Consider the following 24,670-nt stretch of genomic DNA (forward strand, 5'->3'; position numbering starts at 1 on the left):
GGTGGCAAGTTAATGACAGGAACGGCCAGTGACATCATGAGAAACATGATGACACTCTGCTAAAGACATCTGAGTGAGTCCACAGATCAAACAGACAGGGTGATGACTTCAGGCTCAAACACAGTGGCGACTAGACTGCAGCCTCAGTGTTAAAAGTCTGTTTATTTCATTTCATGAAAGATTTCATAACAAACCCACTCATGAGGAAGGAGATGATAATTAAATTGAGAGGGAGAGAAATGGAACAATGCATTGCCTTGAGGGTGTTTACCTTGCATCACCGACGAAATTTCATTTTTGATGTATTCAAATGCATTGACACAGTGGGAGAATAATGTGTAATCATTAGGAGAGGGTTTGCAAATTATTTATGTAATGTAAACCATTATAATTTACTTCCATGTTGTTTTTTTTCCCCTTCCACTGCCATTAACAAGTGACTTTTAAAGCAATAAACGTCACAATTGCTTTAAGTTAATTAAAACAATAGACACCATATTGAAAGATAAGATGCCAGTCACACCACCGTCTCCTGCACGCAGCAATTTACTGCTCAAGTGTAATGAGGGAGGGGTGACACAAATAATAGCTATTAAACTGTCAGCTTAGTGGAGGCTGGATCACATTACTGGAATTAACTAAGATGCCCTATTATAAACACTTCCATCCTCTCCCAACACAGGCACGCGTGCACAAAAACACACCCGCCCAAAATATGCACACACAATGGACAAGACGATATAAACATGGCTACTTTTGCACAGTACTTAACTACTTTTACTTTTCTCAACACTATAACATGTGTCCGTCTATAACTTTGGCTTGAAATATAATATAATTTAATATAATAAGATTTTATTCAAATACAGATTTGTCTGCTTTCTATGGCCAAACTCCATCGGCGACCAAATCAAATTGAGCCCATATTGGAATAAAGAAAGCATGTGAAATATTTGTTGCTGGCAAGATGCACGTCTTCTAATGTGTTTGGAAGTATAATTATAAATGTAGAAATCTATTTCAACAGGCCAAACTTTTTACACACGTCTAAGGCCTAAAGCAGGGCCACCAAATAGTGAATTTATTGATGATTTGAACCCAAAAACGCAAAATAATAATAATGAAAAATGCATGAAAGACAGTAAAAGGCAAAAGACACATCCAAAGGCAACACTGACATCTGCTGGTCTGAGTTGAGGAGGTACGTATGTCTAAACCCTCAGGCTGCCTCTTACTATAATGTGTCAGATTATGATGTTATTAATACAACATTAATATATAAAAAAAAAAAGTCACCCTATTTGTATTCATGTCATTTACACTGACACTTTATTTACAATCCCAGTCCTCACTCTGGTGTCACTCTGATTTCCATTTCACTTTGATCAATTGAGTGGTGCTCCACACTTATCAGCAGGACTAATTTATTTATGAACCTGCCATTTGTAATTATTGATCAGGATGTTCTCCGTTAGGGAACTAATGATATGCAGAGGTAAAAGATTCCCTAATTATTGTGTTTGGTTTAATTGAGGGTGTGTGTGTTTGTGCGCCTGCAGGAAGGTTCAGAGGGGAACTGACTGTTGCCCCGGCTGCCACACGAGCAGACACGCCAGCACAATCCGCCTCCGTTCATTACAACTGCAACTAATGAAAAACAGTGTTGTTTATTGTTAGACTTTGTTAAATTGTTTGTGGTAAATGGAATAGTCCTTCCACTACCTTATTTTTACAGATATAGTAACAGCGGTAGAAGATGAAGTGAGCATGTGTTTCATTGACCGTGTGCAAATAGCAAGTCTTTAGCAAAAATCCCAAGATTAATTAAATTAGCCTTTGCGGTGTTGTATTTTTTTAAGAGATTTTACATCACCACCACTTAACCCTGCTATAAAATTTTCATTCAGGAGTCTGCGTTACAGTCAAATTAATTATTCACAGGTTAAAAAGAGCAATGTGGTTCTTTTATTTGGTCTGACCTTCTCATAAAGACCATTATTTACTTTTAAATACCACAAATGACACACGGTACATCGCGTCATGGTTGTTGTTGAACACTGAAATTGCCACAGTTATTACATTTCAGAAGATTTAGACTCATCACCACTCAGTGAATAATAACCTATATTAACTCAATTTTAGCAGTCAGCTCTACTAAATACACATTGTGTGTCACAGAGGGTTTTGTGACCAGTCCAAAACTGTTTTTAAAGAAGCTAAATATAAATTTAAGTTGTTAATATTCAGCAATAAAGTGATCACTGATTATTTCATATAAAAACAGACTGCATCAGTCTTGTGAGCAACATTAAAGCAGCTTTTGAAGAACTTCTGTCACAATGGACAAAACCTCTTTTTTAATTATGTGCATTTTTTTTTTGACCAGAAGAGGGCAGTATTGAACCAACGATTCATCTAAATTCCTTATGTTGCTGCAAAACAATATACTAAATGAATACAAATTATTTTCCATCATTTCCTCCAAATGCAGTATGATACGATAAATATGGTAAATATGATCAAACCACTTTTTAAACTTCCTCTAAAGAATTCCCAACATGGCTTTCTGTTGACACACTGTTTATTATATTACTGTCAACTTGAAACAAGTCAGGACGTTTATAGAACAACACCAACACGCTGTATTCAAAGGTGCAGAGCAGTTTAATTAATGTACCATGAAAAGTATTCAAACTTTATGTCACTCATAGATTAAAGTGAAACAGCAACACTTAGGGTAACCAATGTCAAACATACTGTAGAGTCAAACCAGGTATTTAACAAGATAGAAGGCATCGATATCCTAAATCTACAGATACAAAATGGTCAAGTAAAGTAAAGTTCAATGATTTTTTTGAAGCAAGTATAAGCTTTGGAATCTGATCGTGTAAGGAATGCAGAGAGCAGCTTTCATTAGACAATGCACACAGTGTCCTCATTCATAATCTTTAGGTGAACAACGTGCGAGCGACAAACAACAATGACCAACAGTAGCATGTGCAACGCGTCGTCTTTGTCGCCCATTCAGCAAATCATCACACTGTTGCATCCTGATTGAGTTTCTGCGTTCAAATCTTCACTGATTCACATAAGTCACTAGTGAGAGGGCAGCGATGGCGAGTCTGGAGCTAGTATTTAAATTATTCTTTGAAGCCATTGGCCTCGACCTTAGTCCCAGTCTGCTCCCGCTTCTCAGCCTGTCTGTCCAAGCTGGGGCTGAGGCCCTTGAATGCTGCGGAGTGCGATCTGGAAACTCCGTTCACCGACAGCGCTCCACCGTCCGTGGGGCAAATATAATCCGCGGATTCGTCGGGTTTCCTCTTTCTCAGGTGACTGAATTGGGTGAAGCCCAGCTTTTTTGGCTGTAAAAAAAACACAAAACAATCCCCATTAACCCGTTAATAATTCCTTTTTGTGCTGTGAACAGACGCAGAACTCTTTGATTTGTTTCGTACCTTCACTTTGGCAGTGGTTGTGAGGGGAACGTGGCCTGTGGCATTGCCGTACTCCCGCTTCTCCTGTGTGGCCTGAACCCCCACCAGGGTAGAGAAGGCAGTGGCAAGGTGGCGACGGAGCAAAGTCTTCTGAGGAGGGATATTTAGCAGCAGGGCCAGAGTTTCTGCGGTGAAGCGTGGCTCAAGGATCTACAGAAGAAGGAAACAATTCATGTCTACAGACATGTAATACAAAAGTGCTAAATAAAATGTATACAATACTTACAATCAGGCCGCCATGGACACCACTGCCCCGTAGATTAGGAGCGTACTCGGCTAGATCCACTGCTCGAAGCCACTCCATCACACGATGGTTAGACCACTGCACCACCTCTGAGGGACTGGGCTGCTTCTTCAGCAAGGTGAAAAAACACACACTCAATTCCATTTTATTTATAATGACCCTTTTGGAAACTCTGAACTAGAAGTGGATAGTTGATTTAAACAATGAGGGAAGAGAAATGGCTCCTTCTTAACATTTAACATGCATCTGGCGCCATCTTGTGGGCCATTGATGTGATTTCATCTGTTCACCATCTATGAGCAGAGTCTCAGTAAAACACTTTTTTATAAAATGTCTTTCATGAATATTTCCTCAACGTTTAGTGTTAACATTTGACAAAATGACAAAATCTAAGCGACACAGTCCACAGTACAGTATCAGACACCGGCGTCTCCGGTCCGTGTGGACTTACCTCGTCGCCTGGCCTACGGCGAAGACAGTGAGGGTTGAACTTGTTGGCATGAAGGACGTGAATGGCACATTTGATACTGAGGTGATGCAGCTGGCTGGTAACTTTTAGAGTCAAGAGGTCATTCTGTAAAAAACAGCGAGAGAAGATCAGTGAACCTACAAGTTCATGGTATTATATTGTGTTTTTTAAATCATGAAAAACTCTTTGTGAATTATTCTGGATGTGCTGTTGCTGTAGCAAATTGCACGTGATGAGAAATGGACGAAGTGTAGTGCAGCTTGAAAAGTGAAGCGCAAGAAGTAGGATGGGAGTTAGCAGTTAGCCACCAGGGGGCGACTCCTCTGGTTACAAATAGAACTCTGTTTGAGTGGAAGTCTATGGGAAAATGAGCCTACTTTTCACTTGATTTACAACTTGAGCAAAGGTTTTCCTGAGGAGTTAATGTCTCAGTTGCTAGTTTCTGGTCTTCTACAGCATGTGATGTCAATTTTGTAAATAATTTTTCCCATTTAGAGGAAAATACATGATAAAGCACGGCAAATATAAGTGGACACCAGTATGACTGACAGCTATATATATATATATATATATATATATATACATATACATATATATATATATATATATGTATATGTATATGTATATATATATACATATATATACATATATATATATATATATAGTAAGTCATCAAAGTAAGGCTGTTTATTAAGGTAAAAATGTACTGCATGTTGTTTTAGATCTAATAAACCTATGCCAGGCCTCCACATTGACAAATCTTACAGCACATGCAGGATTTAGGTCTTACCACTGTGAGGTATTGTATCATTCGACCGTCTACTCGTGCCTCATGGAACTGGTCTTTATACTGAGGCAAACCAATGTCATCCAACCAGCCTGCACAGATGAAAAGACTTGTTAATACACAATTGCTGCAATGGTCCATTTAAGATAAGGAACTTTTTAAAGCTACATTTCCATCTTTCCTCTTAGTTTTCTTTTTTGGTTCTTTATTTTAAGACCTGCTTTAACTCGCTATGTAAAAGCATCTACGGGTTTTAACTGTCCCATGTAAAGAGAGTCTTACGGGTGACCCAGATGTGGTCCAGCTCTGATGATTTCTCTATAACTTTGGTGGTGAACGCCCTCAGAGCCAGCTGGAGCTTTTTCCTGTGCAGAGGATTCTTCAGACCCATCTCCTGGAGACAGATGGGACACAAATTGGTATTAATTTGGGTAAATAATCAGTGGTTTGCCTACATAACATACTACTTTATTAATAATAGTGACGTGTATCCGACCTTTGTTGTGAGGTAGCAATAAAATCATCTAAACATCATTACTAATGTTTGGTTTCAAGAGACATTTACTGTCTTATTTTATAGTCTGACCTTTTCAATCTCCTGAGGTGAAGCAGACAGAAGTGTTTGTCCGCTGTCGACCCACTGTCTGGAGAGACTGATGTACTGACCCAGCCCATAATCCTCGAGCCAGCCACACACCTGCTCCTTGGTCCACTGGCTGAATGGAATATTCATATCACTGAGACAAAGACAAAGGGGACACGTTAGAGGCTGAAGTGGCAAAGTTTTAAAATGATAATAGTTTAGGAAAGTCACCTTTTTACATCTCACATTGGTTAAGCTAAAAGTAAAACTCTTTGGTGAAGGGAGTGGTGAGATGAGAGCGCTTAACTCGATTATACATAAAATGCCAAATTATAAGAATTATAATACGTCTCTGATGTAGAACCATCAAAATACAGTCCTGAAGAGTACTGAGCTAAATGCAAGCGCTTTACCGTGAAGAGTCATAAGATTCAGGAGTCCTGGTCAGTCTGGGTCCAGCTGTGGCACGTAGTCCCCCTCTCCTAAACTGACCTGCATCTGGATCTGCTGACTGAAGCCCTCCAGATTGAGTTCTCCTTAGTCTGTGTGGACAATAATAAACATTCTGACACTGCTTTCATCATGAAAACGTATTAAGTTTTTTGTTAGATCCATTATTCTGGCAGTTCTGGTACAATATTTAGTATATATCTCATAAATAAAATATGGTTTTAATAAACCTTCATAACAACTGAACAATATAATAAAATGATTTATTTAAACTTATATACTGTATGCTGGCAATGTAAGACAGTGCCTTTCATCATTATCCTTCTAAATACTGATTCATTTGTGTTGACATGTTTCATCACACTCACTTTCCCCAGAGTCTCTTGAAGCTCCTGTTGTTCTTCATGTATTCTGGTGAGCCCACGGTTCGTTGGCCAGGCTGTGCATTCGCTTCAGAATGAACGGGGGAATTACTACTCGAAGCGCTGTCATCGGCTTTCTCCGACTTTCCTGTGCGAGGTTACAAACATTTGACAAACAATTGAGGCAATTCTCATTTGACTGTCAACCCCTACCTACACAGAACTTTAAAACAAGGATATGTCATATGATAAAATCCACATGTATTAAAACCAGATCAACAACCAATCAGTTGATTCAGACCACATGGAATGATTTGATGGCTTAAGCCAGGGTTGTCAAATATATGGCACGGAGGAGGAATTTGTGAAAATTCTGCGGTATAATTAGAATCTAATCATAAAGTTAAATACCATATTGACTCGCCTCGACTTGACACAGCACAGTCATTTTGAAACCGAAACTGAAATTTTTCTCAAGAAATGGCAGGTTGTTCATGTTTTGTAAAAAGATACTTCATTAAATGTAAATCAAAGGGAACAATTTGTTGTTTATAGTTTATCATGCTATTATTTTACTGGTCCGGCCCATTTGAGATCATATTGCACTGCATGTAGCCCCTGAACTAAAGTGAGTTTGACACCCCTGGCATAAGCCATTAACAAACCATGCACACTCTGCTCATCGCACATAGTCACACATTTTAACAACAAGCCAGAGAGATACAGTCAACACCTCTGAAGAGTCAATAGCAGAATTCATTTCCGCGAAAAATTCCCAGTTTCGCGACAGACTACAACTTCCAGTGTTTTGCAGCTTTGCTGAAACAGCCGATGGGAGGAGGGGTGGGATGTTTCCGTTGCATGCATGCTACTGCTAACTTTTCCAGACTTGGAGCCAAATGGTGCGTGTTTGGTGGTCTGCCTTTTCACAATGCTCTATTCAGAGGGAGAGGGAGCAGGGGCGCTACAGACCATTGAGTTCAGCAAATAATTCATCCGTTAACGTTCCATAAAAAAAAAGAATGGGCTCGAGTTGAAATGTGCAAGGTGTGATGAATTGGATATAGGTTGCGCTCGGATTTCCCTCCGCGACATTACTTGGCCGAGAGAAATCAGGGTGGGGCTCAAGTTAAAACTGGCCAGTAAAACCGGGGGAAGGGCGGAGCCGAGGAGAATGTGGTCAGCCAGAGAAAGAGAGGGTGTGTTTGGTGAGAAAACGCCTATCCCATCATCCAGCTGCTGCATTAGGAGACTCTACAATTAGTTGTGATCAAAGGTGTAATGGTCTTCTGGTCAACTGAGAGCGGTTTGATTCAAATATGAATTCTGCCTTTGCTCACGGGAATTACTACCCTCACAACTCTTCCAAAGGAAAGACTAATCCTCTATGTAGTGTTATTATTATCCCGCACTATCAATCACATCATGACCAATACAGCCTGAGTTCATTTGCGTGGATTTACTTTGACTTTGACTGGAGTCTCCGTCTTCGCTGCCATCTGGAGACCTTTGGCTCTGGATCTCGCTGCTGCTGCTGCTGCTGCCCCCCAACCCGTTTTGCTCCGACAGTGAGGACTTGACAGGCATCGTCTGACTTCTGGAGCCACCGAGACCGCTCTGCATAAGCCGTGCAGAGACAAAAATAACACGCAAATGGTTATCAAATTAAATGCAAATTCTGTCAGGCATTCATCATGTGGGACATCATATTGGAGCTTGCAAGTAGCAAATATCTGATGAAGAGTTGCAATTTGAAGTTTTTATATTAACCAAAATGAACCTCAGAATGACTAAATAATCACATTATTATTACAACTCAAAATCTGTGTTATTCAGGAAAAGAAAATCAGGGCCTGTTTGTCTATATCTCTGTTCTGTTTAAGTAGGATAGCATGGCCCCAAAGATACATCGATCACAGCCTATAATTTAGTTATTCTTGATATTTTCCTGTAGATACATAAAGCTTAAACAGAGAGGGCAAAAACACAACTGACAGACCTGTAATAAAGTAATAATGACAATGAAATTGATTGCATATCAGATTTTTCATTATGATTTAAACAAACCTTTGGTGAAGTTCCATTTGTTAGATTGTTCATACTGTTTGATAGTGTCTGAGATTCTGTTCTGGGAAGATGAAAGCACAAAAATGTCAGTAAAAGTGAGCAAAAACATATCAAATGTGTGGATGGATGGATGGATGGATGAGAAGCTGTGTCAGTACCTGTAATCACTGTCCTTCTGACCAGATGTGAGTGATGTTTGACGGGAGGAAGAGCTGTTCGTGGAAACCTGTCAGGGTTAAAAAAAGTAACCTAAGGTTAATCACAGTCGTGCAAACAACAACCTAAGACGATCAAAATAACTTGTTTGTACCCACTTCAGACTTGACATCCTCAGATTTTGCACTGGAAGAGTCAGTATTTTTCAGCAAAACCTGCTCCTCTTCCTCACTGCTACTTGAAGGCGTCCTGCCGTTTGATAGTAAATGGACAGCAGGGGGAGCTACAGTAAGAGAGAGGGGAATATTTCTATGTCAGCCACAGCAGTGGGAACATTTTTGTTTCAGAAGGAAGTGCAGTCGCTTTCATGAAGTGACATTTTTGTTGCTACGATGATGAGTGAGTATTTGAAGGGAAGGACGAGGGAGTAAATAAGCTGATTACCTTGCTTTGTGGTGTGTGTGACCTCTCTGAATTGCCTGCACTGATTCAGGAGCAGAGTGAGCTCTTCAATACGCCGGTCCTTCAGAAAAACAGAGTGGCGGAGGTTCAAGGTCAACCAAACTCAATTAAGAAGTTTGTCTAAGGTGAGGAAGCACATGTGGACTGTCTGCTCCTCCCTGTTACTGACCGATAGGCCCTTAAAAAATAAATCCTTCTTCAACCATATGGCCTTTACATCAAAGCAGTGGGAAAGGGAGGGGATTGACATGCCTCCCTGGAAACCTTAGTTGTGGCAAGCAGCTGTGTGGAGTGTGTGTTTTTTGAAGTGGTGCCCATGCTTGGGTTTACCATGGTTCTCTTAATGTAGCTCAGTCCAAAATTAGGCTTGGCAGATCGAGGCCTACTTCAGTGTGGCTTCGCCTGAAATGGCTCGCTTTGGTGTGCGTGTGTGTGTATATATATATGTGTGTGTGTCTTGAGTAGCGCGCCACATGTAGGACTGTGTCTGTAAGTCTTTAAAGTCCGAGATTCTTTGGAAGTACAAAAGCCCCTCTGTGCTATAAATGGAGGGAGGGTGGCGCCTAAGAAATGACAACATCTAAAAACATATAGCAACCAACCATCCAAACAGATGATAGCACTTCTATGCAGTATGACACTTACATTGCAGTGGACACATGCTGCTCTGTGCCGCCTAATCGCATACAGCTGTGCTGACCACAGAGAGAAAGGATGTGTTTTCCACATTTCTAGTAACTTACCTTTTCATCGTTGGCAGCGACCAGTGACTTCATTCCAATCTTAAGCCTCTGCAGTTCCTGATCTATAAAGAGAAACCCAACACTGTTTATTAAAAGGCAGCGTGTCATGTAAATTATTATTTTGTACAGAAACATAAAACCCACAGTATGTTACTCAGAAAAGAAGGAAAGACAAAAATACATTTGTACCATCTAAACAAGTGGTTCGCAAAACTAGGGTCAGGCCTTGGGGGGTCCTGAGATGATTACATGATGTACATGATCAAATACAAGTTATAAAGAGATAGTTTTGTTGATGTATAAAAAAAAAGTGCTTAAATTTGAAGTTTTAAATATGTTGTTGATTCTCTTTCTTCACATAACCCCCCGAGGTTATTTTAACTTTGTCTCAGTTCAAGATCTGCCGCCTCCTTCAAAGGCTAAACTTAAAGGCTGATTGCGTCACAACGCTGCAAAAGGCTTCTGCAAATGCAGCCAACATCCTTACATCCCCACGCAACGAAAGATCTGAAGGGCAAATCCTCCCCAACTCTTGTGTCAGGATCTGCTGTGTATTGGAGAAGAATGTTTTGAAAAGAGACAGTAACTGGACAAGGATGACAAAATGTCAAACACTTTTAAATATACAGTATGTGCCGAGCTTCAAATGTGGACATTTAACAAAAAACAAGCATCCTTGAAATTTGATTGCTAGTTAAACATGTACAAGCAGCTCCATTGCTAAGCAACGGCTGTTATTCGGCAGGGAAAATGTAGCCATAGACCAGACATTTCAATTCAACCTCGGCTGGTATTAGTGGCCAAAGAAGGAGTGGACCCCTGAATTGAGACACAGCTGATATAACAGACTGATTCAAGGCACGTCAATTAACAGCAACACAGGAAACAGTATGTCCTGTTTAATGTGCTTCAGCCCTGTTGTGTTGGTGTTCGGAGGCTGAAAATATTAGACATGTATTCTTAGATTCCTTCAAACTTCCAGTCATAGCTTTAGCTCCATCAGTTTGACAATTATGAGTTCAAAACTATTCCCCTGCACAGAGGCAGCACAGCTGCTGAGTGACACTGATTATATTCAGCAAGTGGTCCAAAAAGAACGAACAAGAGATTATGCTTTCAGGTTTCCATAAAGACAAGAAAGAGAGATAGAAACCAGGTAGTGATTGAAAAAATGTTCCCCCAAGAGCAGAAGGAAACAAAAGAAAGATAACAGAATAAAGAGACGTGTCCGGAGCAAGGAAATCAAATTAAAATCAAAAAATCAAATTAACCATGGGTTTAAAATAAAAATGTCATTAAATACTGTTCAGGCTTACATTTGGCATTTAGCCTCCTCCTGTAAATCTCGTCTGAGAGAGAGACAGAGACAGAGATGCATGATGAGACAATTTATTAAGGAATGTTTCCCCACAACTCTGTAACTTCAGTTTAATGGGTTCAAATAGGAGTCATTAACTGTGTCACCCATCAGGCTGGGTAACTCTCACAGTGACAGGCTGTTGTTGGCAGGTAGCTCGATGGCTTTGCTTACCTCTCTCTGGGCTCTCAGTTGATAGAGAGGGTCTGGCCAGCAGCTGCGTGTGCAAGCTCTCGATCTCTGCGTTCTTACTGAGCAGGAGCTGCTGAAGGCTGCCGATCTCTGCCTGAAGGTGTCACACAGTGAAGAAGTGTCATCAGAAGCAGTCGCGCACAATCCCGCTCTGCCAACACATTTGTTGTAACACGCACGCGGCCAAAGGCAAAGCACTTTCACATTCACAAACATGTATGACGCGCATCTTAATATAAAAGGGCCCGCACATGTCCTCACTCGAAACTGTGAGCGATCCACTATGATGTGCACATGTGAAACCACAAAAAGGCGCGCCAACATTTCATTTTAGGGGGCCAGAAAATTAGGCCCGCTTCGTAGCGTTTATAGTTTGTTTTGTGGCAAGTTACACGGGGAAAAAACCAGATGGTTATAAAGTTGAGCTGTTTTGTGTCAGTAAGAGAGCGGAGGAAAAACTGATCTGATCCGTCCAATGGTTTATTAAAAAGGAAGATTAAAAGAAAAGAGTAAAAAAATCAAGTTTCTGGTATGCCAACATCTGTTTATGTGTGGATTCATTTTCTTGAAAGATCCCAGCTCTCCATTTACCATGAGCTGGAGCCAACCCCAGGTGACACTGGGCAAGTTATGAGTCCATCACAGGGCAAATATACAGATAGACACAACTGCACACACTCACACCTGCAGCTCAGAGTCTATATTTAACTTAACCCCAATCTGCATGTCTTTGGACTGTGATAAGGAACTGAGAAAGTCCCGGCAGACACGAGGAGAACAAAGTCCACACAGGAACCTCTCAGTCAAACTGTATTCTGGATTCAAACTGTTACTCAAACCAATATTCGTTATGTTTTCATGTATTAATGACATACACTGCAAAACATACTAAATTTGACCTCCTTGGAGGACTACCAAAACAACTCATATGTTTCTAGTTTCTGTATTAAGAAAGGATGTGTCTTTTATGGAAACCTGGAAACCTAACTGCATAATAAAATAAAGTACAATGTTATCTCATATAATCTAATACAGAGACACAGGCAGCTGCTGTACTGAGAGTGAACAAGCAACAAAGAAAATAAAGGTTTTTTGTCCTAAAAGGAAATAAATTACTCAGGAAAGCCTTAGAAGTGAACGGGATTATGCCAAAGTACACACGTTGGATATTAAAAGGACCGAAACGTTATTAACCTTATTTCTATCTTTCGTCAAAATAGAGGGTAAAATAGCTCTCAGACGTCTTGAGAAAACACAGAGAAGGTGTCCGTGAATGAGAAAGTGTGTGCGAAAAGAAAATGACTCACTTAACTGGCTGGAACGTCGGATTGGACAGCATTTAGGAAAGTTGAGTGGACAGTTAGCAGTTAGGAATTTGGGCAGTGGTGGAGTATTTCAGAGTCTAGACACCATGAAAATCACAGCTTTATTTTTACCTTTGTCGCTTTGAGTTTCTTCTCATATTGTAACTTCTGATCCTCCAGGTGCTCCACCTTGACTTTCAGACTCCGGAGCTCCTTCAGTAAACCCTTACATAAGACAAACAGGAATCTGTTAATTCAGCACCAAACTACTTGAAGGGAATAATTGAGGTTGTGTAAGGTACTTATACAGTGTTTGCTTAGTCAGTGTTTTACATGCAGGTGTCTACAAGGAAGCTCAGTGAAACAGGAAAACAGATGTTTACCCACTTCATGAAAGGCTAACCTAATGTGTATGTTATCTTTATGTTTTACTAGAATAGGGTTAGTATTTTAAAAATACTACCCCTATTCTAGTAATACAAAGCTAAATGCAATCCGGTGAAATATTCCTTTAAGTTTGTGTTGCTTTTTCAAACCGCTCATTTCCTGTTCCAGAGTCCATTGATTAAAACAGTTCACGGAGCACAGGAGTGGTCACCAATGAACTGAATTGGGTGTTTTTGTGACTTCTTTTGTCAGATTCTTATTTATTTATTTATTTAACACAAACCTACTGATCAAGCCAGCATTAGACAAACTACTTCAAAGTCCTGGAGGGGTAAAATTGATGTTTATGTCAGTGTAATCTGGAAATTGCGGTCTAATGGCTAGGTGTTGTTGGTTTTTTTGTTATGTTTTGTTTTTGTTTTGTGTTTTTTGACGTCCCAGATCGGGCCATGTGTCGCACCCATCTCCGGGAGAGTGCATTCATCAATATGAAATACACTGACTGTGAACAGACAGTATAAGTGCCTCATATAAAACCATTTGAAAAATCAAAAAAAAACATTTCCACTCAAGTAGCAGGATTAAGTAATGAGGTGGTGTTAGATTGCACGCTGTTCTGTCCTAGCACACCATAACAAATCACATGAAATGCACCTGCAGGTATTAGTGGCGTCACGCTGGTGCATAACACAGTACTTGCTGTACTGTAAAAAAAAACCCATGCTGTACACAACAGTCAAATCCATTCGAGACAGCTGTGCGTACACTTTCCCCTCCATAGTGGCACTGTTGCTCTGCATCTGAGCTACCCTCTTCCAGGTTGTGTGCGCTCTCATCAGAGCCATCTTGAAGCTCGTCTAGATTCAGATTCACCCCAGGGTTGGGTCCCTTGCCCTCAGTGGTTTCAGTGCAGCCGACCGCAGGAGAGCCACTTTCAGCTGGGCTCTCGGAGGCTTTTTTCTCCTGGATCTTGCTATTGATCTCCTCCTGAAACCGACACATCTGCTCCTGCAGCTCGCTAATGAAATTAACTACGGTCTGACAGACGGAGCAGGGGAGAAATAATTGAGAGCAATGTTAAGAAAAGGTATAGCTGTAGAGGTAGCTGTACGTGTCAGGTTTTTTTTTTGTGTAAATACATCGTTACAGAAGTGACCTTTCAGTGAAGGTTTTTTCTTCAGATTCATGTCTGCATAATCTGACATTCAACATTTTGGCCATGGAGTAGATTTAGTCCTGAAAACATCAATTATGTATTACACACACAGATACTTGGCTGGTGTCTGTATACAGACATCCAGACCCAGTTAGTTTCACCTAAACAGGTACTGTTATATATGTTAATCGGGGGTGAAATAATGAATAAATCTGGATCAATTTATCGATTAAATGAGCATCAATATGCAGTATGTGTTGACACAAAAGTGAACAAAAATTGATGAGCACTGTACCATTCCTCCTTGTTGCAGTTATTTTTAATTACAAAACTTATAATGGAAGATTTTGAGGTTTATTGACCTTGAAGTACCATATTGTGATGAAACTGTCAAGTTAAAATCTTTTTGTGAATGCCCCAAAACATTTTTGTTTTGCTGTGACAATGCTGTGCATTTGCACGGTAACAAATTTGGGTTGTTTGCATGGATGACGTGCAAAGGAGGTGAAAAGGTTTGCCATCGCTCAGAGGTGATCCGTACCGCATGTTCCTTCAGGAAGAGGGTAAACAGCGGCCAAGTTATGCTCGGACTGCGGACAGAGGAAGTCTCACTCGGGGTCTGGTACAGCGGATGTGACAGATGATATGAAGCGCCTCAATGGCTAAATTTAACTCTGAGCTTACTGTGGCTCCACAGCATGAAGGCTTGCATGTGTGTGTGTGCGTGTGGACATGTTTATGTAGTAGAGGCAGCACGTGGGAGGCCATTTAAGTGGTGAAAGCTGATTTTTTTTTTTTCCCCCTTTTCTCTTCAAGTCCAAGCAGCTGTTGTAGGGGTAGTTTGGTGTGTACACACAGTAAGACAGAAACGAGATTTCAACACTTCCATATGCTATTTCTTCCTGCTTAGAACCCCAAATGAAATCCTTTTTTTTTTTTACAACCCATCATCCAAATTTGTCTTTGCTAGATGAATGTGAAAATGCCTTTAGTTAGGAAGGTTTCCTTTTTTCTGAATGGCCCATTCAACCTATTCCCGCCACCACCAACAACAACAAAATTCCCAGGGCTAAATCCTGCACACACTCATATTTGGCCCACCATCCATCATGCCAGCCCTTCTGTGCCTGAACTCTCTTAACCCGGGGACACAAAGGCTCTTTGACTGGCAGTGTTTTGACAGTAACTACATACATCACAATATCCTGTCTCGATATAGTGCAGTTTTCCCGGACTCCAATTCACTTAATACCCAGGATGTCCACTGGTAACTGAACACATCGAGTCTTAAGCAAATACATGATTCAGTTTAAACTGACAAAAAAAAATAAAAAATTAAACCCTTGGAGACGTTTTTTCCTGCAGACTTTGCCCAGGAACAACAGAGCCAGGATTTTTTTGGGTAATGTTCCCCTACATCCATCCAGAGAAGTGTTTATGGTCTTCCATAAAATCAGCAGCTGACTGCAAGGTTAGTTCCATCAGGACACAAGGCAGATTTTTGTGTTTGCCCTCATAATTCCTGCAGAGTTGGGCTCAGATTTCCAAGGACGGTCGCATAGCCGAAACGGTCCTGTTGATTTGACCTAAAGCTAACTTCTCTTTGAAAGCCGTCGTCACTTAAACAAATTCTAAAGTTGTGTGGTCACGATTATGTCACTTCCACATGAATAAGACTGTTGGACAAGGACATGGAGTTTAATTGCAGGATTATTGTGGGAGTTGAGTAGGGGGTCAACATCAGGAAAGTAAATCAACCCCCAGCAGCTATGACTTTGTTCAGATTGATTCATATTTTAACATATCCTCGACAAATAAAACCACAACAAAAAAAAAAAAATCCTACCTCTGCTTTTTGCTGCCTTTCAGCCCCATGACTCTGTTTCCCCTCCATGTCTGCCAGCTTCAGTTTCAGGTAGGACACCTCCCCCATGAGACTCAGCTTCTGGCTCTCCAATGACGTCCTATGTAGGAGCTCCTGTCATCAACAACATACGGCAACAGCATTGAGCGACACAAACAGACACACAAGGCAAACACAAACACAATACCTTATCCATTCAAAGGTACCCACTGCTCAGTACTTAGTGAACAAAGGCAACATTAAGTCTGAATCACAGCAAGCCAGCAGTTCTGTCATGACAGTCCCCTCACACAAACCTACTGGATTCAGACGCTGTTTCAGCGGCTAAATATACACAGCCCATGACCACTATTTATAATGCCTATTTCACAGCCCACTCACAGTCCACAGGAGTGGGGGTCGGGGCCAGTGAGAGCACTACCAGAATCATTCAAAACATTCATAGAAAGAACATTAAAATAACTGCGACAGGTGCATTCTCCTGTCTCCGTGTGAACCTTTTGCCAATCAGACCTGATGCAGGGGGGAGATGATGGATCTGCAGTTCACTTTTTGCTCCTGTTGCTTTCCAGTGGCCGTCAGCCTTGGGTTTCATAACCCTGGCTAAGCAGGCAGACGTATTACTAACTTGGTTTCACGTCAAACAGGTGCTAAATCACTTAAAGTCCACAAACGAGCATCCAAGGACGGCAAACAGTACGTATGGATGCGTCTATTTAAGACTCCGGGCTTCGGAAAGTATCTGGGCTTTTCCGAGCATGCACATGGAAAATATTAGAGCTTTGTCACTAGGAAGAGATTTACGGCTCAGGTCCAAAACCTCATAATGACCATGTCTCCAAGAAACTGGCCCTGCCTGGCCTTTGATACGCTTGCACACATACAGTGGAGCAGTACACACTTAGCACTGCATTTACAACTCATCGCACCGATTAAAAACACTTGTGACATCTGTGAGAAATGCTTGAAAGGGATAACTTTGGATGGAAAATTCAATGACATTCATTTACTCTGTGTAATACCTGGTTCCTCTTACCCCAGCTTCAAATAAAGGAAGTGTATTTCCCTGCAATGCGTTGCAATGGTGTCAAATGTCTGGCAGTTCCAGTTGATTAGAATTTCTCATATCCATTCGATTCAGTGTCCTCTGTGGTGCTCGGGCTAAATCTGCGTCGTGGATTTGGAGTCAAAAGCAAACAACTGGAAGTTGTAGACATTCACTTCAAAGTGCTCATAACAGGAGCACCACCCCTATTCTTTCTCCCTCCCATCTCTCCACCTTTTTCCTCCCTTCTTCCTCTCTCTGTCCCTCTGTTGTTTGCTCTCTCTTTCTTTCTCACTCTCTCCCTTTCTCTTTGTGAATGTGTGTATGTGAGCGTGCAGCGACTCACTCGTTGCGGTTACAGGTTGGGGGGGGGGGGGGGGGCGTGTTTAACAGCGCTGTAATCACCTGCCCAGACGGACCAGTCTGGCCCTGCATAAGCATGCTTTGAGACGCTGCAGATAAGTCCGAGCATCCGAAATATTTTAGTTGCTAGGGTTTTATGCAGCCTGATGCGCTGGAATCTCAGTGAGGCTTTTTTTTTTTTTTTTTTTTTTCCCAGGAAGCACAGCTCCACGGTCTCAGACTAAAACTAATGAGAAAAGAGTGGAACATAGAGAGTGGTAAGATAAATGGCCTTTCACATCTCATTTACTCAAAGAATAACAATGACATAAAAAGCCCTGGATGTCAGAGAAAGTCAGAGTTTCCTGAGTCTGTTCCAGTAATTCATCAAGCATTTGGTGCAGAGAGATTCCAATAAAAGACGTTAAAAGGAGGATCAGGAAGGTCCATATAAATCTGCGTACCTGCTGTAGCATCTCCTCCGTGGAGTTGAGTTTGTGCTGATGTTCCACCAGAGAATTCTCCAGATCACTGATCTTCGAGCCCTGAGCTTCCACTTGATCTGTCAGCACGCTCACCTGTGTGTGTGTGTGTGTGTGTGTTTGGGACAACAGAACAAAAGTAATGAGGATTATTCTTTCACCACATCAAACTGGAAAATAAAACTTGTTATTCAACTTTCCGTTTGTTGCACACAGTTGTTAAACATAGAGCAGGCACAATAGGAAAAATAGACGATTGTTGAGTCTGTCCCTATACAAGAACATGGATAGATGCACATAGTTCATACACAACAGCTGTCCAGAGACAATCACTCCACTTATACTGACACATGTTTTATTTTGTTTAAGGTTGCTTTGCAGCATAAGCAGTACTTGCCAGGGTTGGAATAATGACCTTTATATGGAAAGTGATATAAACATGCAATTTACATTATTATGGTCTAAGCGCTCCATAATGACAAACACATGGTGCCTACTGTAGCTTTAAATATCAGCTGTTTTCATTTTCTCACCGGTAGACTGGCTTTCTTTGTTCGTCTGTGTCAGATCAAACTGTGCAAACTTGAATGAAGTGAATGAACGATTCCTTTGTGCTTGCAACACATCGCTGGTTTCAGTGATGTCAGCAAAAAGTATGATTCACGTGAATTCTGCCCAGAAACTATTACAGCCGCGTAACAATGAATCACTTGCTAAACGTCAGGCCCGGCGTGCCAACTGGCGCCGATCTTCCCAAAGGAATGTTTCATCTGAGACCTGGAGAAAAATAAACAGGGCACCTGCTCTCACACACACACATACACACACACCTAAATGCCGCGGCGCATGGCGGTGCTCGCCTCAACCTGTCCGAGACAAGCACTTGTTCATTAGCCCCGAGGGCGACACACACACACACACACACGTATGTATATGCAGGTAAACACGTCACACAAAAGAAATCTAGTGTTGAAACGGCACCAAACCCAGTTTATAACGGCTTCATGGCAATTACGCAACCTTTTACAACATGATACTCTGGTCTACCTTTGCCCTTTCACCTCCCTTTCCTTTTTTGTGTCATGTGATATGTGCGCTGTTTAGAATTCCCATTCTTTGTTTACTTACTCTTAACAAGTGAATGAACTGACATTTAGGAATGAATGTTGAGGTATGATTTAAGTCTACAGCTGTTTTAAATCATGCATATTAGAAATCCCATAATATACAGAGGAGTGAGCGTCTTACCTGCAGAATTAGTGACTCTTTGTCTCCCTCCAGTCGTGATAACCGTTCCTGGTATGAGTCACTGTTACTGTTGGAATTCACGTTCACCTTCAGAAGAAAAGATCATCTATTGAGTTCAGTGCACCATTAGTACTTGCTGCTCGGCTAATCTGTAAGAAGGTCACACATCCTAATCTAGCATTAAAAGCTGTGTAGAGCATTTTTTCACCAGCTCAGGATTGCTTGTGTAGTCAGAGGAAGGTAAAAGTGCCACCAAAGAACTCACATTTCTCAGTAATCCAGGCTTTTCAGCCACAATCATGGAAACATTATGTAGCTCAGCGTTCACCATCGTGAGCCAGCCCGCTCAAGCGGTTTGTAATAATTTAAAAATACCATTAAGCCTTTAATAGACTCTTTTGCATCTGCCTTTAAAACCTCAAGGCCATGTGTTCGCACAGTATATATAAAAAAGCAATGTTATAATTATAATACATCATTTTTTTATATGGTAGTTGCCTGATATTCTTCTTCTTTACTTCACTATGTGACAGTATACGTTTGACTCAGTTATTATTTTGTTTAATTCCTGGACATTAATACATTTGAATAAAGGATTGTCGTTCATCTGCTACATTCAGAAACCTCCAGATTCTTTCATTTCCAATGACAATGATTGACAAATGTGGCAGGAAATGATCTCAGCTGAAATGTGCATCAATTTCTCTTCCCCATGTGTTACCATGCAGGGAACAATCCAACTTGATGCACTGCTTACATCTGGTTTCTATACTGGTAACCTTACTTGATGTGTCACAAATATCTTTTTCTTATCTTTATTTCACTTGTGTCTCTCCTATTTTAAATTCTGTTTTAAGGATGTGTAGATTAAAGAGTGCAGAACAATAGACTCCATATAGACCAGGGGCTTATTTTGTCTGAAACCAGCGTCAAATTATAGTTTTATGCTGTTTATGGGGAAGCTGGATGACAATGTGTGTATCGAAATCATTTATTTTGCAGCCTGAATACAATTAGAAGACAGCGACTTGTGAGGCTTCAAGAAAATTGGTTAAAAGACATCTTGTTAAAACCCCAGTTACAAACATGTAATCAAAACAAGCACACTTGGGGAACTGAGTCATTATGTTGCGGCACATTCAATCTGTCAAATTATGGAGACAAAGGTTTCTTGTGGAGCAGCTAATCCGTCCTCTGGCCTCAGTAGATCCAAGATGTCACTGAAAATAGCAGGTTTGTGTGAACTAATGTGAATTAAGCGAGGTTGAAAATGAATTAAATGTCCTTCTCTGTGCCCTTGTTATGATGATTTAGGGAAATCTAGGTTTCAAGATTTATATATGAATTGGTTACTGCTGTTTCTAAATCCTGGAAAAAATATGTCAGAAGAGTTTATTTGTGTACCATGGTCTGTTTGTTATGCCTTGTAAGCCTGTTTTGGATCGGGCACATCACATGCATCTTCCTTTAAACAAAAAGTGCAGCGTTTGTGAAGTGCACATGTCGATTCGCTGGCTCGTTTTCTCACAGTTAATTTTCCATCCACAACACTGTGCGTGTGTGTGTGTGTGTGTGTGTGTGTGTGTTGTCATATTCTGCGGCGTGACTCTTCAACTCGCGGAGCAAAACACGTCTCTCCCCCCTCAACGCTGTCTGACGATGGCAACTGTAATTATGTTGTAAAAATGCAGGAGTGCACGAAACACACACCAGGGCTCTTTGTACAGTTACAGTGCAGAGGTGACGAGTTTGCATGTCTTACCTTTCTGAGCCAGGTGAAATGTTTGTAGAAATCAATATCATATTCCATAGTGCAGGCCCATTGTACTGTAGGTGTGACTCTTAATGTCAAGTACTCAAAACTAATTCCACAATTGGACAAAACTATCTTGTCAGTATCTCCTTGGATTCAACTCCCGTCATTTCACAGAGCGTGCATGTTGCAGTGGAGAGTGTGCACAGAGGACGTTGGTCCGTGTGGTTTGGAGTCTGGGCCGACTGAGACTTTTTAGAGCTAAGCCGAATAACTCAAAATATGCCAGTTGGCTGTACTCTCTTTCTTTCTTCTCTCCCCTTTTTTCTACCTCTTCCTAACTCCCCCCTTTTTCTGTCTCAAACGTCTTCAATATCTACCACATCCTTTCATGTGTTTACTGCGTCCCATGATCATCTCTCTCTGCTCTCACCCGTCTGTCTCCTGTACCTTTGCCTGTCTGTCTCGACCCGTTCCCTGGCTCTGTCTGAAGTACCTCTCCGTCAAGCTGATTTTGTGGGGCTTCCTAAAGGGGCAAGGGGGGGGGGGGGAGAAACTTTCTGCAGCACATGCTTGTCAGATGTGGTGAAGTGCAATCATTCAGTAAAGACGGCACAGAATGAGAGGAGGAGGCAATGGAAGACGTATATTTGTGGAGGGGGTGATTGTGAAGTAAGCAGTAGAGGAAAACAAAAACAAAAAAGAGAGAGAGAGAGAGAGAGAAAACGGGAGTAATGCAAAGGTATTTGGATGAAGGAAATGACGAGGGGTGGGCCAATAAACGGGGGCGCAACTGTTTGTAATTTAAACAGGAGTTCTGGATCTCATTACCAGTGCAGTTTGCAGTGGATCCAGCTTCCAGTTCACTCTGTCTGAGCAGACAGGAAAAAGCCCTCCAGATGTTGATGACCAGGATCAAAGACAAATGTATCACGCTACTAATGAAACCCACAGACTCTCACAGACCGCAGGAGACTGTTGTGGTTACTAGCGGAGCACTTTCTAATATGCAGGGTTTGGGATGTCTCCAGTCAGTCCCTGGTCTTTAACCTTTGTTGACTCACCTGGCATTTGTGCAGCAGCCATTTTAGTATCACACTCGCTGTGTCGCTGGAGACTTGTTGTCTGGGATTGACCTGCTCTTCCTCGCCCCTCAGTGCTTCCCCGAGGGCCTCGGCCAGCTGAAGAGCCCTGAGGGCAGGGTCCGCGGGCGGGGGGGGGCACTGATGTTGGGTACTCTCTGTGGACTGGTAGTCTTGGCCTTCTGAGTGCAGGGCGTCACTGAACAGCACTTCACCGATTTTGCCTAAAGGAACAACGGCGACCGATAATAATGAATCAAAAGTGTCGCACTTGTTTATTGAAGAGTCATTTGTTTTTGAGCGACAGATTGCAGGAAGCAGAATTATAAGAGTTCCTTAAGTCGCCTCTTGAGGGTGCTATTGTGCTGCACTGTGGCTTACTGTGGCTGGAAATAGCATCAAATGTCCTGGTTCTGTAAACTGTCCTCTCTGAAATCCACAAATGAAAGACCTGAGGTCACTGTAATCATCATGTCTGAGTTGCAGAAAGTAATCATCTTCATCTATATATATATAAAATATCTGAAGAAGGGAAAAAGGTACAGTTATTCAGTCGGTTGCGTGTCTTCTGAGGAGAATTAGCCATGTGTGGTGGTTATACCTTTGTCAGTAAAGTGTATGCTGGTGTCTGAACTCTCACCTCTATTCATAGAGCGTCTCCCTCTGACCCTGTGCAAAAACACAGTTGTGCTTGTAACTGACTGAAATGTCTCACCTCTGTGAGAAAATTACAGAAGGGGCGGCGCTGGAAGGTAACTTTAAAGTAACACACAGTCGTGTACACTGTGGGAAGAAAGTAAAAGCGTATAAAATAAACACACAAAAGCCCACACGTGAGAAACCTGTACACGTCGTCCAACTGCTTTTTATGAACCATTGTTATTTAATAATCCTCCTTTTTTATAGAGAGAATTCTTGATAATGGGTTTAACAACTTTAAATAAAACAAAAAGAAAGTGAGTTACTGTGCAGAGCGTATTGCATTATCCATATGTGTGTGTGGGTGAATTGTGGTTGGACATTAACTTTTATGGTTCGGTTTAAGAAGGTTTCAGGCTTGTTTGGCTGCCCAAATGAAATTAAGTCAATGCACAGAGCAGTGCACAGTCCTAACAAGAATAGTTGTGTAAACCTGTGTGTGTGTGTGTGTGTGTGTGGGATATAGTGTGTGACGATAATCCAAGTGAAGTCATGTGGGCAGTCCTGGTTTTATGGGGGCCTGCAATTACAAACTGGGCCGGCTATTGAAGTCCTGATAATGAGACAGAAACTCTTACCAGCAATGATGTCGTCCATTTGCTGCAAGGCAGTCTCCAACATGTGGCTGGCATTTGACGCCATGGCAACACGTACGCTTTCCTCGCAGAGCGACACAAGTAGATCCTAATTCGCCCGTGTGAAGAAGACAGAGTGTTAGCTGCCGGGATGAGAAGGAGAGCGATGCTTGAGCCGGGATACTCCCCTCCTTCCTTGCCACATGCACTATAAAGCGGCGGCAGTCGTCCTGACAGCTGAGTGGCTTCACATTCAGGAGTAAATAACCTCCTGAATGTGGCTTTAGGGTTTTAACTCTCTTCTCATTTTGTGGCCGGAGCTGTAGCCATTGTCAGTGCCGTTCTCCACATGAGGCCAACACTCATTTAGAGTTACATATTTTCCCTCCAACCTGCTATATTTGATTGGATGATATAAAAAACACAGCTGCTGCTGCTGCTTCTTTTTTTTTTTTTTTGCACAGTTAGTGTAAAAAACACTTTTTTAAAAAAGTGTTATGGTCACCACAGAGGTCACATCAGCACACAGGGCTGCAGTGACACGATTTTGATTGATGCTTATGACAGTGAACACTCTCTGTAATGATAAGTGTGCTCCTGCTCCACAAGAGCCTGCTGTACTTTTCAGTTTCCCTCGTTTTCTGTCTGTTTGTCTTGCAGGTATGTGGGCGGGGTTAATCACCTGGCAAGTTGTCACACTCTCCAGCTCTGTGTTATTTTTAAGTTTGTCAGTTTAGTTTCTGTTAGTTGTGTTCAATAATAAGTGTATTTTTGTCATGACTTATGAGCCACTTGTGACAACAGGCAATTCACATGAAGCTGCAGAGAACAACAGCTGAGTGAGCAATAGCACCCTCTAGGGGTTATATTTAATGTATTTGATAGGCAGTGCTTTGTCTTTTTTGTATTAGTGACTATACATTCAGTAGTAAACTGTTTATTCTCATTTTAGTTGTCACCCATGTTTTATTGCTACTCTGCCGTGATTTCAGAAATATGAAATGAAGACGAATGCTTTCCTTCACTAGTTCACATTCGCTCTGACAAGAGAAGGCAGTTTTATTATATTATTATTACTACAGAAATCAACGAAAGCATTTTAAATGTGTGTCGTTTCATACTTATTCTTATTATACTTGTATCTGTTGCATCTGTTGTAAACTGATCCACATATTTAGTGTCAGTGTCATTTATCTGACCACTTTAAATGTGTCAACATCTGGAGTTTTTTTAACTTCACACACTGTCACATAGAGTGTGAAACAAAAAAAAAAGGAAAAAAAATGTATATACTCCCTTTAGAGTTCTGTGGCATCATCATTTGTTTAAAGTATGGTTTGGTTGGTAACTTTCTCAGATGAGCATCT

At 41.3% G+C, this 24,670-nt stretch overlaps 1 protein-coding gene across 14 annotated transcripts; it reads right to left on the bottom strand.

The window, feature by feature from the left end:
• Positions 1 to 2,645: 2,645 nt before the first annotated feature.
• On the bottom strand, positions 2,646 to 23,394 carry ppfibp2a (PPFIA binding protein 2a). Of its 14 annotated transcripts, none has more exons than XM_058629706.1 (24): positions 23,307 to 23,394; positions 22,012 to 22,253; positions 19,195 to 19,281; positions 17,929 to 18,042; positions 16,060 to 16,191; positions 13,823 to 14,095; positions 12,803 to 12,895; positions 11,349 to 11,460; positions 11,134 to 11,166; positions 9,818 to 9,879; positions 9,057 to 9,135; positions 8,771 to 8,895; positions 8,615 to 8,682; positions 8,457 to 8,517; positions 7,853 to 8,006; positions 6,396 to 6,537; positions 5,991 to 6,119; positions 5,581 to 5,731; positions 5,277 to 5,388; positions 4,998 to 5,086; positions 4,190 to 4,312; positions 3,721 to 3,840; positions 3,456 to 3,644; positions 2,646 to 3,362 (listed from the first exon to the last, which is right to left on the bottom strand). In XM_058629706.1, the coding sequence occupies exons 1-24, from the start codon at positions 23,368 to 23,370 to the stop codon at positions 3,141 to 3,143; spliced, it is 2,976 nt and encodes a 991-aa protein (XP_058485689.1). In that variant the 5' UTR covers positions 23,371 to 23,394; the 3' UTR covers positions 2,646 to 3,140. The 14 variants fall into 14 exon arrangements, with proteins under 14 accessions (XP_058485689.1, XP_058485688.1, XP_058485690.1 ...); XM_058629705.1 differs by having other exon boundaries at positions 3,721 to 3,846; positions 23,307 to 23,392; XM_058629707.1 differs by lacking the exon at positions 11,134 to 11,166 and having other exon boundaries at positions 3,721 to 3,846; positions 23,307 to 23,392.
• Positions 23,395 to 24,670: the final 1,276 nt, after the last annotated feature.

This window comes from Solea solea, chromosome 5 (assembly GCF_958295425.1).
Source record: "Solea solea chromosome 5, fSolSol10.1, whole genome shotgun sequence".
NCBI lineage: Eukaryota > Metazoa > Chordata > Actinopteri > Pleuronectiformes > Soleidae > Solea > Solea solea.